General features: G+C 34.5%; 1 protein-coding gene across 2 annotated transcripts in view; it reads right to left on the bottom strand.

Moving 5' to 3' along the window:
- The window catches only part of SRFBP1 (serum response factor binding protein 1), an 82,880-nt gene that overhangs the window by 58,245 nt on the left and 11,322 nt on the right, over positions 1-13,313 (bottom strand). For both annotated transcript variants that reach the window (XM_066274179.1, XM_066274180.1), the window contains exons 2-3: positions 9,013-9,101; positions 7,327-7,399 (exon numbers count right to left, since the gene is read on the bottom strand). In XM_066274179.1, coding sequence (XP_066130276.1) covers positions 7,327-7,399; positions 9,013-9,101 — 162 coding nt within the window. The remainder of the gene's footprint in view (positions 1-7,326; positions 7,400-9,012; positions 9,102-13,313) is intronic.

The following is a 13,313-nucleotide window of genomic DNA, read 5'->3' as shown; positions in this document are numbered from 1 at the left end:
GTCAGTGTCAGAATTTTATTCAAGAAAACTGATGAACAGACAAAGAGATAAACTGAGTGGGTTGCTGAGGTGATGGGAAGTGAGGATATCAATATCACAGTGGCTATGCTATTAGAGGTAAAGATGCTATCCTGTTGAGAAGGGGAAAGGAAGAAACCAGGAGGCAGTTAAAGGATGATAGTGGATGATATAGTATAAATATAAGTTACATAAGTTTATTGACTGACAAACATCCAGAGGAACAGAGTTTAAAGCTGTGAAATAACACATAAGTAATAAAGGAAGAAAAGGAAAGGGACATAGAACATTAACAGAGACTGGCCCAAAATAGGAAAAGAAGCAACTTTTCCTTGGGACCAATAAGAACAAAATATCAGTCTGGCATGACATTGTGAAAAAACACAGACCGATAAAAAGTTTTAGAAAGTCTCAATGTATATCATTTTTTAAAATACCAAATTGTATCTGTCTTTTTATTAAGGCAAAGATAATTATCATATCTTAAGAAAATCATTATTATCATGAAAGGTTAGCTGTCTAAAGGAGAAACATCTAGAAAAGTCTTTACCATAAGTATTTAAGTCATATAAGTATTACTACAACATGTAAAAACATGTCAACCCCTGCTCTGTTATTAAAATGTAAATTCCAGTTAGACTACTTCAAACAAAAATTCTATTTCAGTATGAGGCTAAAAAGCCTACCTTTTAGCTCAAGGTTGAAAGAGCAAGATAGCAAAGGTAGTCAATTCCAAGCTAATAGAGAATAAAGAATAGGGCATGGAAGCAAATGACTTTATTTATTTATTTTTGTGTGTGGTGACAGAGACAGAGTCAGAGAGAGGGATAGATAGGGACAGACAGACAGGAAGGGAGAGAGATGAGAAGCATCAATTCTTTGTTGTGGCACCTTAGTTGTTCATTGATTGCTTTCTCACATGTGCCTTGACCTGGAGGCTACAGCAGAGCAAGTAACCCCTTGCTCAAGCCAGCAACCTTGGGCTCAAGCTGGTGAGCCTTGCCCAAACCAGATGAGCCCGTGCTCAAGTGGCGACCTCGGGGTCTTGAACCTGGGTCCTCCACATCCCAGTCCGACGCTCTATCCACTGTGCCACCGCCTGCTCAGGCACAAATGACTTTATTTTTTAACAGACAGAAAAGGGGGAGAGATACACAGAGAAACAGGCACAGAGATAGAGATACAAAAGGAAAGAGATGAGAAGTATCAACAGCACTTTATTTTTTAGTTGCAGCACTTTAGTTGTTCATTGATTCCTTCTCATATGTGTCTTAATGATGGGTGTCGGGGAAGGGGGGACTGGCACTCCAGCTGAGCCAGCAACCTTGGCTCAAGCCAGAAGCCTTGGGCTCAAGCCAGTAACCTTTGGGCTCAAGTCAGCTATCATGGGGATCGTGTTTATGATCTCAAGCTCAAGCTGGATGAGCCTGTGCTCAAGCCAGCAACCTCAAGGTTTTGAACCTGGGACCTCAGCGGCCCAGGTCAATTCTCTATCCACTGCACAACCACTGGTCAGGCAGGAGCCAATGACTTTTTAAAAGATAATCTACTTAATCATATTCATTTTATGGATGAAGAAACTAAAGCCTACACAGATCAAAATTCATAACCATAATTATATATACCTAAATTTTAAGAATTAAGACCCAGTTTTCTAGTTTTCAAGTCATACCCATTCTACTTTTTTTTTCTTTCGGCCTATGGGCAGCAGTGCTAGATGGAAAGATGGTATTTTTTAATAAAAAAGCAGGCAAACATATCTAAAGAAAAACTCTACTCTGTTCCAACTTCTCTGAAGACTTTCCAAACAATTAACCCAGTTCATAATCAGAGTTTTGTAGCTTAAAATTTTTAACTGTCAAGTACTGAAACAGCTTTATTCAATTTTCAAACTATCAGTAGCTATTCTCTTATTATCTTTGTGGATTAATAATATCATTCATTTCTTTCCCAATATTCACAAAGCACAGATTTGTGACTAATTTATATACAAAACTTTCTCATTTTCACATTCAACTAAATTCTAATCCAAGACCTATGTTAAAAAAATTAATATGATTTTAAACTATTGTAGAAAATTAAAATAGCAACACACATTAAGATTTTCAAAATTCTTAGAATATAAAAACTCACTACTTAACATGCACATACCACTACAATGAACATATATATAATAAATTCTTCTTTCTATATTTTTGATGTACAATGAATATTATGTTAAGAGGGGTGTTTTATAATCTATTTTACTGTAAAATTCTTTAAATTCTCTACATAAAAGTATACCTACTTTATAAGAGTGACATCTCTATTTGTATAAAAAATATTAAATAAACATATAAAATAAAAATAGGTAATTCAAGATACATAATCCCTTGCCTTATTTTCTCTACATTAAGTTTATAACTTATAATTTAGTGATTTCTTTCTTTTTTATACAGAGATAGAGTCAGAGAGAGGAATAGACAGGGACAAACAGGAATGGAGAAATGAGAAGCATCAATCAGTTTTTCATTGCACATTGCAACACCTTAGTTGTTCATTGATTGATTTCTCATATGTGCCTTGACCATGGGCCTTCAGCAGACTGAGTGCCCCTTGCTCAAGCCAGCGACCTTGGGTCTAAGCTGGTGAGTTTTTGCTCAAACCAGATGAGCCCGTGCTCAAGCTGGTGACCTGGGGGTCTTGAACCTGGGTCCTCCACATCCTAGTCCGACGCTCTATCCACTGCGCCACCGCCTGCTCAGGCTAATTTAGTGATTTCGAGAAAAAAAATTCTCAATATCACCAGAAAAGGGACACACTAGATGTGATACTATATATCGTTATTCTATTGTAGCACTATAATTTTTCTCTGGGTTTAAAATATATATTTTCCAAAACACTGGAGGGAAACACAAACAAAAGAGGAGGAAAAAGCTGAAGGAAGACTATTACAAATCAGAGAGGGAAGAATTCAAACAGCTGTTCTGGGATGGGATCGCTTCCTCTACCAGGATGAAACTTGGGTCAAGTAGGTGATGGAGTATAATCTGCTTGTCAATATGTTGATAACGGGCCTTTCCAGTAAACAGGCTAATGATTTCTGTTAGAAGGAAAATCCTTATCTGAGGAATGCTCTCAGCAGGATGTTCCTTGTTAAGAAAGCTTACAGTAAATAAGCCCAGAATCTAAGGATTTCTAAAGCATAGCACACTGGAAAATATTGTGCAAGCTACACAACCCTGGGGTACACAATGGAAAAGTTTCAAACTCTAAACGCTCTCTGCTATGAGGTAATAAGTAGACTTCCTATTTAGAGATCTCATCTACTCTGGGCCAGAGTACATGTCTGATGTAGAAAGGAAGGACCTGTGAAATCACGCAAAGTCCAGCTCTCTCCTTGCTTCACCTGTGCCTTCTGAATGCAGGTGTTTTTGAAACTATCAGTAAAGGTGGATTCTAAGTAATACCTCTAATATGTGAATCTGATTTGACAATATGATTCTTGGTATTAGCTTACAAATAAAAGATGAAACTCAAAAATAATTATAATTTAACAATACTATTAATATTAATACTTTAATAGAATAAGTGAATTAAATGTTAATTTGACACAATTAATTAATACAGTATACTTACACTATAAATGAAACATATTTTTTTACCATATGGCAAACTTCTTTTTTAAGCACTCATATAAAAACACCTACAAAATCATAGTGTGTAAAATTACAGAGGAAAAAAACTCGATAAAAATTTAAAAGTATATAACCAGAAACATGACAAAATTTTAATTTATATGATGAATCTACAACCCAAGGGGTATGCAACCTAGAACCCTTCTAAACATGTCCTCTGAAATAAGATTATCCTTTATAGATTTGTGGTGAAATAAAATTCAAAAGATTTGATATGGCTATTATGTTACTTTGATGTGTTCTTTTACATAACACCTCTATAGATCATAATCTACACCACTTTCCTATTTGTGATCCACTAACAACCATTAAGCAAGAGACAAGTCAAGCCAAACAGCTAATGCAAGCTTAAAGGATGCTGTTAATAATAGAGACTGGAGCATGTAAAATTAGAAAAGAATGAAACAAAAGGAGAGTTTTAAAATAAAGAGTAGCAGGCAGAGCAAGGTCGCACAGAATAATATTCAAGTTTTCAATGAATAGAAATACTCAGTATAGGGAAAAGTAATGGCCTCAGAGAGAAGAAAGTAAAATGAAAAACAGCAGATAAAGTTAACTGGGTATATGTATTTAGCTATGAGGAATTGAAGAATATGAAAACATACTGCACACCTACTCGGGCCCCTTTTTCCTAGATGGCCAGTATCATGTTTATTATATTGTCTCATCCAATCACTAGAAGAGTATAGATGTATTTCAGAAGTTCTGGTTTTACTAAAGCAGTACAGCAAAGTGGCCAAGGTCACTAGCTTTATAACCCTAACAACTATTTGACCCTGAGCTAGTTGCTTAACTTCTCTAAGCCTTCGTTTCCTATTCTGTAAGATAGGAATAATGATACTTACCCTCATGACATAGTGAATGTAAAGTACATCCAGGATAAATAAGGCATATTTTACCTTATTGCAAATTCTTTAAACCCTCAGACAAAAAAAAAACAAAACAACAAAACAGCAAATACAGTGTCTGATAGATAGTATGCTCAGTAAAAGCCAGTTATATTAACTTCTTTACTGAGGAAGAGATTTCTTGTATATTTAGATCAATTTCATTGTCTGCCTTAATTTTACTATATCCTTCTCTAGCTAAATAAGTTAGGGATCTGTGAAAGTTGATCAGCTACTTTAATTTTTAAAAGAAAAACTGTTCAGAAGCCAGAATTTGTACCAGTATCTGAGTTAAAAGTAGGAATACTATTAGAAAAAGCAACAGAGTTGGTATTTATACATTATAGTGTATAAAATTGGAACCTATGATTTCATAGTATCATAAAGATCAGCACCCCCCCCTTTCTCTTGGCCAGAAAAAAAAACTCCCATTTCCAAAAATATCTCAGGTTTTCTCCTTGAGGAAGTCATCTTGCAACAAAATACCCTATTATCATAGAAAGAAAGTATAGGACAGTATGTCATGAACAAGACTATAAAAATGTAGTGGTATATGAGCCAAGGAAAAAAATTCATCTGGAAAAACGAATAGAGGTTTTTCTTCAAATGTAATTGAGACTGTGAGTTTTCTGTTTTGTGACTATTTCTTTGATACTCCCATATACATGATAAGCAGTTCTTTAAGAAATTACAAATGACCTTTCACTTAAAAAGATGCTCTATGTATTTGCTTCTTTTAGAAAAGTAGACCAATTTCATAAGAATCGTAAGTGAGGAATAAAATTTCACACATAAGAAAAGCAAACATAGTCTTACTCTTTTTTTCTGGTTTTACTTAAATTTAATCCAACTTTTAAACAGCATTACAAAAAAAGCTAAATTCACAGCATCCAATTTAGACCACCAGACCAACCTAACCGCTGCCATTAATTCAAGGAACATATACATATATATAAAAATGTATATTATATATGTTATATATAATATACATAATATTAACTTTATGAATTACAAAACTATATATAGGCTATGCATTTTAGCTTTCTATGAGGCAACAATTCCATAGTGGTCTTATATAATCACACACACACACACACACACACACACACACACACACACACAAAAGCTCCTATAAATATGATACAGTAATGTTGTAAACCTATAGAACTTTATTACTGAGTCTGATTTTTTATTGATGAGATGTAAGAATAAAATAAAACAAATTTCACATAGAGATCAAATAAGACAATTTTTCTTTCTGATTAAGTTTAAATTAAATCCATTATTGAGAATTACAGAAGGGAAGTATATATTTCAAAAATTGATAAATATAAAAAAAAATTTAATAAATATCTTTTGTTTTCAGAGTCTTCATACATGGCACATAGGCCCATTATATATAATATAATGCATTCTTTTCATGAAAAAATAAAATCAGCAATTATATAGCAGCTTAAAGCCTTTAAATAATATAGGACAACAACACTGACTATTCAGAAGAAATTACAGGGAAAAATTTAGATAAGGAATGTAATGATTCAGTAAAGACCTTTGTTAAAGTGAAAGAGCCAAACGGATATATAATAACTTCCTCTCAGGATTATCCTAAAAACAAAGCTCTCTAAAGATTTTATTTCTCATAGGAATTTCATGAGGAAAAAAGTATTGAATATATGAAAAAGCCTACATGATATGTAATCCAAAGTGACACAAATGAAAATCAAGAGGTAAATACAGAGTAATTTGATCAAATGATTGGACAAAAGGGGACTAAAAATTTATAAAACATACATCAAATGAATTTCATAAATTTTGCAGTCCTATAAATAAAAATAACTCCACAAAAAAACAAAACCGACCTCACACCAAAAAAAAAGCATGCCCTATATCTGTTTCTACTCAGATTAACTATGATAAGTAACTCTGACCTATAAAACACTTTATCACCCCTTCAAAATGAGAAAATGGTGAGAAACTATGATAATCAAACTCAATTAAAATTTTTTAGAGAATTCAATCATTTTTGTATCTATCTTAAAATTTGAAAGTTATACCAAAATGCAAAATGACCCTGCAATTAAGATAATTACTAGTACCAAATGTTGTTTTTAAGTTCTACAATAAAACAGTCTCCCAGACATTTAATAGTATGTCATTTGGTAAATGAAAGTTTCCACAAAGTAAGAGCAGCAAGAAGACCTAAAATTTATGCTAGTGAAGAGTCTGGCTGAACGAAACAAAAATATGGATCATTTTGGTCCAACACTAATTTTATTTCGAGTTACTACAGAGCTGAATAAAATGCAGACACCACCACACAAAAATTTATTAAGTTGGCAATAGGCAAAGCATGATGTCAGCCACCAATAGCACCATCCACATTACCAAATAGTATGAACACTTTAATTCTTGAACGTAACTTAGATTTCATGCCTAAAATTACAGTAAAAATAAAAATCTGAGGCATGAGGCATTATTAAACATAGATGAGTTTAGTTTGGCATAGTTTTGACTCAAATTAGTCCAGTACTTTTAACAAGTTCAGTAAAAAAAAATAAAAGAAAAATGCAAGTTTAAACATATTAGTTTTCTAAATGTGCTACATTCTTTCCCAAACAGACCCATAAAATAAATCTTAGTCAACTTGCAATAATATTCAAATAAGTGACACAATACACACACAAAATGCACACTGAGATGACACCCAAAAGCACACATATATACACACCCACACAAGTCCTTACCTTCATGGCGTGAATTTCTTCAAGCAATCGTTGTGCTCGTCTTTGGTTTTTCAACAGTGCATCTTCAGTACCCCTGAAAAAATTACATTACAATATGTAGCCAGGGAAAGCATTTATTATAGACTCATATCATAATAAAAAGTCTCTTCATTTCTTTTAGAAAAGCATAAAAAATATTTAAATACAAACACTGCCTTCCCCCTCAACACATAACCCAATTCTTTCAATAAACCCAAGTTTTTGCCAGAAATAAACATTGCCCTAGGATGATATCAATGATTATTACCACTAATAGACAGTATACCTTCTAATTCCTTAATGGGAAGCACAAATAACATTTTTTAATTAATTGGTTAAGATTACATTATATTTAATGTAAGTTCCATAAGCTATAATTAAAGGTTGGATATAATTTTATTTTATTAAATGAAATTTTGTTTTCTGGAATTAAAAGAATACATAAAGATGTTAAATATTTGATTATATCAGAGAGGAAGGCCATCTTCTGAAACACTTATGAAGGAAAACAAAAAAAATTAATCAGGAACAAAACACATGTGAAGACTGTAAGTATTCATGCTTAAAGCATAAGAACCATAAATAACATACTTTTCTCTAATACCAGTGACACTGAAAATACAAAATATTATTTTTCAAAAAATTAGATGGAACTCAATTTTTTTGTTTTTGGAACAAAATGTTTTAAAAAACACTTCCAAAAGTACTGAAGATTTCAAATTAATTATCAATTCAAAAAATAAAATGATACAAAATCTTTAAAACTGATTCAAGGTATTACTAGATCTGCTAAACTATATCAACATCTTAAAATTTCTTTTTTTTTTTTAAGAAAATATTTTATTTACTGATTTTTAGAGGGGGGGAGGAGCATAAAGCATCAATTCATAGTAGCTACTTCCTGTATGTGCCTTGACAGGGCAAGCTCAGGGATTCCAACTGGTGACCTCAGCATTTCTGTTCAACACTTTATCCCCTGTGCCACTACAGGTCAGGCTAAAATAACTTCTAATAACTTAAAACATATATATAACCTCAAAGGACTTTCATTTTGAAAATGGCCAAAAGGAGCCTTTAAAAAATACTGAAGAATTCATCATTTATTTTAATCAAGTAAGGTCTAAACTAGGACTAGTCAACCTTTTTATAGCTACCGCCCACTTTTGTATCTCTGTTAGTAGTAAAATTTTCTAACTGCCCACCGGTTACACAGTAATGGTGATTTATAAAGTAGGGAAGTAACTTTACTTTATAAAATTTATAAAGCAGAGTTATAGCAAGTTAAAGCATATAATAATAATTACTTGCCAAGTACTTTATGTAGAATTTTCGCTAAGTCTGGCAGAATAAATCTTTATAAAACAACTTACTATAGTTAAATCTATCTTTTTATTTATACTTTGGTTGCTCCGGTACTGCCCACCATGAAAGCTGGAACGCCCACTAGTGGGTGTAGGGACCAGGTTGACTACCACTGGTCTAAACCATGTAAAGACGTGCTGACACAGCACATTTAATCTCACTTAGATTCTCTCTAACTATAAACAAAGTACTGTATGAGTAAGATATTTAATTATTCCTCTAGGTCCCACCCTCAAATTTTGTAAATATTTAATAAAAACAACTTTTGATATTTTATTAGTCATAATACTGCTTTAAATGACTAACTTTTTTGACTTCAGTCTGCCAACACTCCTGACAAGTTTTCGGATAACCAAAACTCGAATTCTCTTCACTTCTTTTCTCATCTTCACAACCTTTGAAGAATAAAGCCAAAATTAGAAAGGCTATTAATTCAAGAGGAAACATATGTTTTTCTTTCTCTTTTTTAAATTTTATTTAGAAAATTAAATTTAACAGGGTGATTGATCCATAAGAGTACACAGGTTTCAGGTAAATATTTCTATAGCATTTGAATTGTTAACTATGTTGTATATCCATCACCCAAAGTCAGATCATTTTCCTTCTATTTGTCCCTCTTTACACCCTTCCCCCACCCCTTTCCCACAACCTCCTCCCCCAGTAACCACTTCACTTTTATCTATGTCCATGAGCCTGTTGTGTATCCCAACTATGTGTAAAATCATCCAGTTTTTAGCTTTTTCTAATTTACTTATTTCATTCAGTATAATGTTTTCAAGGTTCATCCAGGTTGTCGTAAATGTCACTATGTCATCATTTCTTATGGCTGAGTAGTATTCCATTATAGTATATACATATGTACCACATCTTCTTTATCCAATCCTCTATCAAGAGAAACTTTGGTTGTTTCTATGTCTTGGTCACTGTGAACAATGCTGCGATGAACACCGGGCTGCATGTGTCTTTATGTACCAATGTTTTCGAGTTTTAGGGGTAGATACCCAGTAGAGGGATTGCTGGGTCATATGGTAGTTCTATTCTTAATTTTTTGAGGAACCACCATACTTTCTTCCATAATGGTTGTACTAATTTGCATACCCAACAGCAGTGAATGAGGGTTCCTTTTTCTCCACAGCCTCTCCAACACTTATTACCTGTCTTATTGATAATAGCCAGTCTAACAGGTGTGAGGTGGTAACTCATTGTAGTTTTGATTTGCAGAAACATAGTTTATTTTGAGTCTTAATATTACAGACTAAGTCTACCATTTTAATGAAATTTTTGTTTATATTCATAGTTTGATGAAATCAAATTTCTTCCATTAACAGTAAAAAAATAAAGGAATACATCAACATTTTAAAAATATGTATGAGGACTTAAGAGAAACAAGTTGTTTTTTTAAAAAAAGCTATAACATTCTCAATGATCAGTATTTTAATATTATACTTGCTATGTCTTGCTTGGTTTGAAACTTAACAAACTGTGTGTACCCTGAGATCAGAAACTATCATGTTAATCTCTGAATCCTTGTGGTTTAAAACAGAGCTTCACCCATAATGGTGGAAATTAAACTTACTGAATGAGTGTACTAACAAAAGCAAATGCATGAATGTGATTATATTTATTTATAGAGTACCTCTTGCATTTATTTTTAACAAATTATTTGAGGCATAACTTTAAATGAAATGTCAAAACACAAGCGCACGTTGTGTGCATGGGCATGCGTGCACAAACACACATGCTTTAAATCATCCCAATGGAGATCAATACTGAATTCTAAGAACAAAACAACAAAAATAGAATGGCCAAGAAATGAAAATAGTCTAATGATAAAGAACTGTACGCTCTATCTCAGGGGTTGGGAACCTTTTTGGCTGAGAGAGCCATGAACGCCACATATTTTAAGATGTAATTCTGTGATACCCATACACGCCTCGTATACCTAACGCATTATCCAATAAAAATTAGGTGTTGTCCCGGAGGACAGCTGTGATTGGCTCCAGCCACCCGCAACCATGAACATAAGCAGTAGGAAATGAATGGATTGTAATACATGAGAATGTTTTATATTTTTAACGTTATTATTTTTTTATTAAAGATTTGTCTGTGAGCCAGATGCAGCCATCAAAAGAGCCACATCTGGCTTGTGAGCTATAGGTTCCCGACCTCTGCTCTATCTAGTAGTACTTAGTACAATGGGATGTTATCATTTTGAGGTTGTTTTGTCTATCATTATTAGGAGCCATACATCTTATATTCCTCCTGGAATGTCCTTTTTCTCCTCCTCCACTTTAGGAACTACATGAAATTCAGTTTAGATATAATCATTCCTGTGAAATCTTCAATGATTTATTCAGTTAGAGAAAACCACTTCATCCTTGGGGTTCCCAATATATTTTATAGGTAGACTCTATTTCAGTATACTGTCATTAATCACTGTGGCTTTCTTTTTCTATGGTCTCTGAACTCCCAGAGGACTTGCAATATTTCCATAGTGCTTTCTGTGGCTTGCAAGACTGCCTAGCACACACAATCCTACAAATTCTTCTTGCCATAATAACATCAAAATCATCCTATTTCTTCAAGGCTCTTACATTTGGCCGCAATACCTCTCTTATTTATCATGTATATCATTTACCCCCCTGCTCCCAGGTCCACCCTGTATTCCATTGAAGAGATTGACAATCAACTTAGAATTTCTCTCCACCCTGTAACCAATCTGGGTGATGCAGATCCGTATGATAACTCACCCAATATGACCCCTTTTTTGACTTCCTCTTTTCTAATGACCTAATCTATTCCATCTCAGTCATCCACTTCTATGGTCACACTGTAGTCCTTTAAGTACCATCACTTATAACCATTCCGTTTCTAAAACAATCTATTCAAATAATCCACAAGATTACAGCTTCTATCAGCTTGCTGGTTCAACTCTACCCACCACAATCACCTCTGACTTCACTGGGATCAGCAATTCATTGACCCCTATAATTTCAAATGGTTAGTCCTTTGCTTTTAATTTTCCTCCTTTTATCTAGTTTAGGTACATGGTCAACATCTGTCAATACCTTAAACTCTCCTATGGTAGCAATCCCTCTAGTTAATCTTGAATGAAAATAACATTCCGAGTTATTTATCACAGCATCCCAATAGGCCGGTAATACCTGATACATTCCATCCACTATTAATTTATCATAACTAACCTCAAATGGGCTCCTACGTTTCCTAGCAATCCTACATATTTTTTGGGTCAATTCATTCCACAATTTTTAAATCTTTGTCTTTCCTGATATATCTGATGTTCCTCTTAATTTTCTTTTAATTCCACTGAGAAAATAAACATCAGATGGGAACCATCATCTTTCTACCACCATTAATACGTATTTACTTGTATCATCCACCTTCTTCTATTAATAAAGTTACAATGTAAGAAGTAATCTTAGGCCCTGGTCAGTTGGCTCAGTGGTAGTGTCGGCCTGGCATGTGGAAGTCCTGGGTTCAATTCCCAGTCAGGGCACACAGGAGAAGTGCCCATCTGCTTCTCTACCATTCCCCATCTCACTTCTCTCTTTCTCTCTCTCTTCTCCTCCCCTCCTGTAGCCATGGCTCGATTAGAGTAAGTTGGCCCCAGGCACCAAGGATGGCTCCATGGCCTCAGCTGTAGGCGCTAAAAAATGGCTCCAGCTGCAACAGACCAAGAGCCCCAGATGGGCAGAGGACTGCCCTCTAGTGGGCTTGCCAGGTGGATCTCAGTTGGGGCACATGTGGGAGTCTGTCTCTGTCTCCTCTCCTCTCACTACATAAAGAGAAATAATCTCACACATATCTAAGGTTAATCTTCTAAAAACTATTTTGGATACCGTCCTTTCTACCATCTTAGAACCTTTACAATACATGATCCCTGCCCTCTAGCATTGCCAATCTCTTAAAAGGATGTTTCCCACTAATTTTTATAATGCTTAAGTTATTTTCATTAAAGACAGAACAAACCAAACATCCTCACTACAAAGTCCACAGGAGCACCCTCTGTTTTAAAGTGCATCATAGCCCAGCTTTTAGAGATGTTCAAACTCACAGTTTCCATTTGTACATACCACATAATTCCAGTTTGTGGAATTAGTTTGTGGTGTCCAAGATATCAATGATTTCTACATGTCCCTAAATCCAACAGGAGTTTTTCAGACTTTATTATACTTGAAATCTCAGTGACACCTGACAGTATTGACCACTTCCTCCTTCATTTTTTCCTTGGTTTCCATGACACATGACAATACTCTCCTGGTTTTCCTTTTGCCTCTCTAGCCACTACATTTTGGTCTTCTCTGAAAGCACATCCACCTCTAATCATAACTAACCTTAAATGTTAGCATTCAAAGGATAGTCCTAAGCCCGTTCCACTTTTCACCATACACTTTTTAGCCCTAAGTCAGCGGTTCTCAACCTGTGGGTCGCGACCCCGGCAGGGGTCGAACGACCAAAACACAGGGGTCGCCTAAATACATATAAATATGTATTTTCCGATGGCTTTAGGTGACCCCTGTGTTTGCAACCCCTGTGTTTTGGTCGTTCGACCCCCGCCGGGGTCGCAGCCCACAGGTTGAGAACCG

The sequence above is a fragment of the Saccopteryx bilineata genome, chromosome 4 (genome assembly GCF_036850765.1).
Source record: "Saccopteryx bilineata isolate mSacBil1 chromosome 4, mSacBil1_pri_phased_curated, whole genome shotgun sequence".
Lineage (NCBI taxonomy): Eukaryota > Metazoa > Chordata > Mammalia > Chiroptera > Emballonuridae > Saccopteryx > Saccopteryx bilineata.
This window is presented reverse-complemented; position numbering and strand designations above follow the sequence as displayed.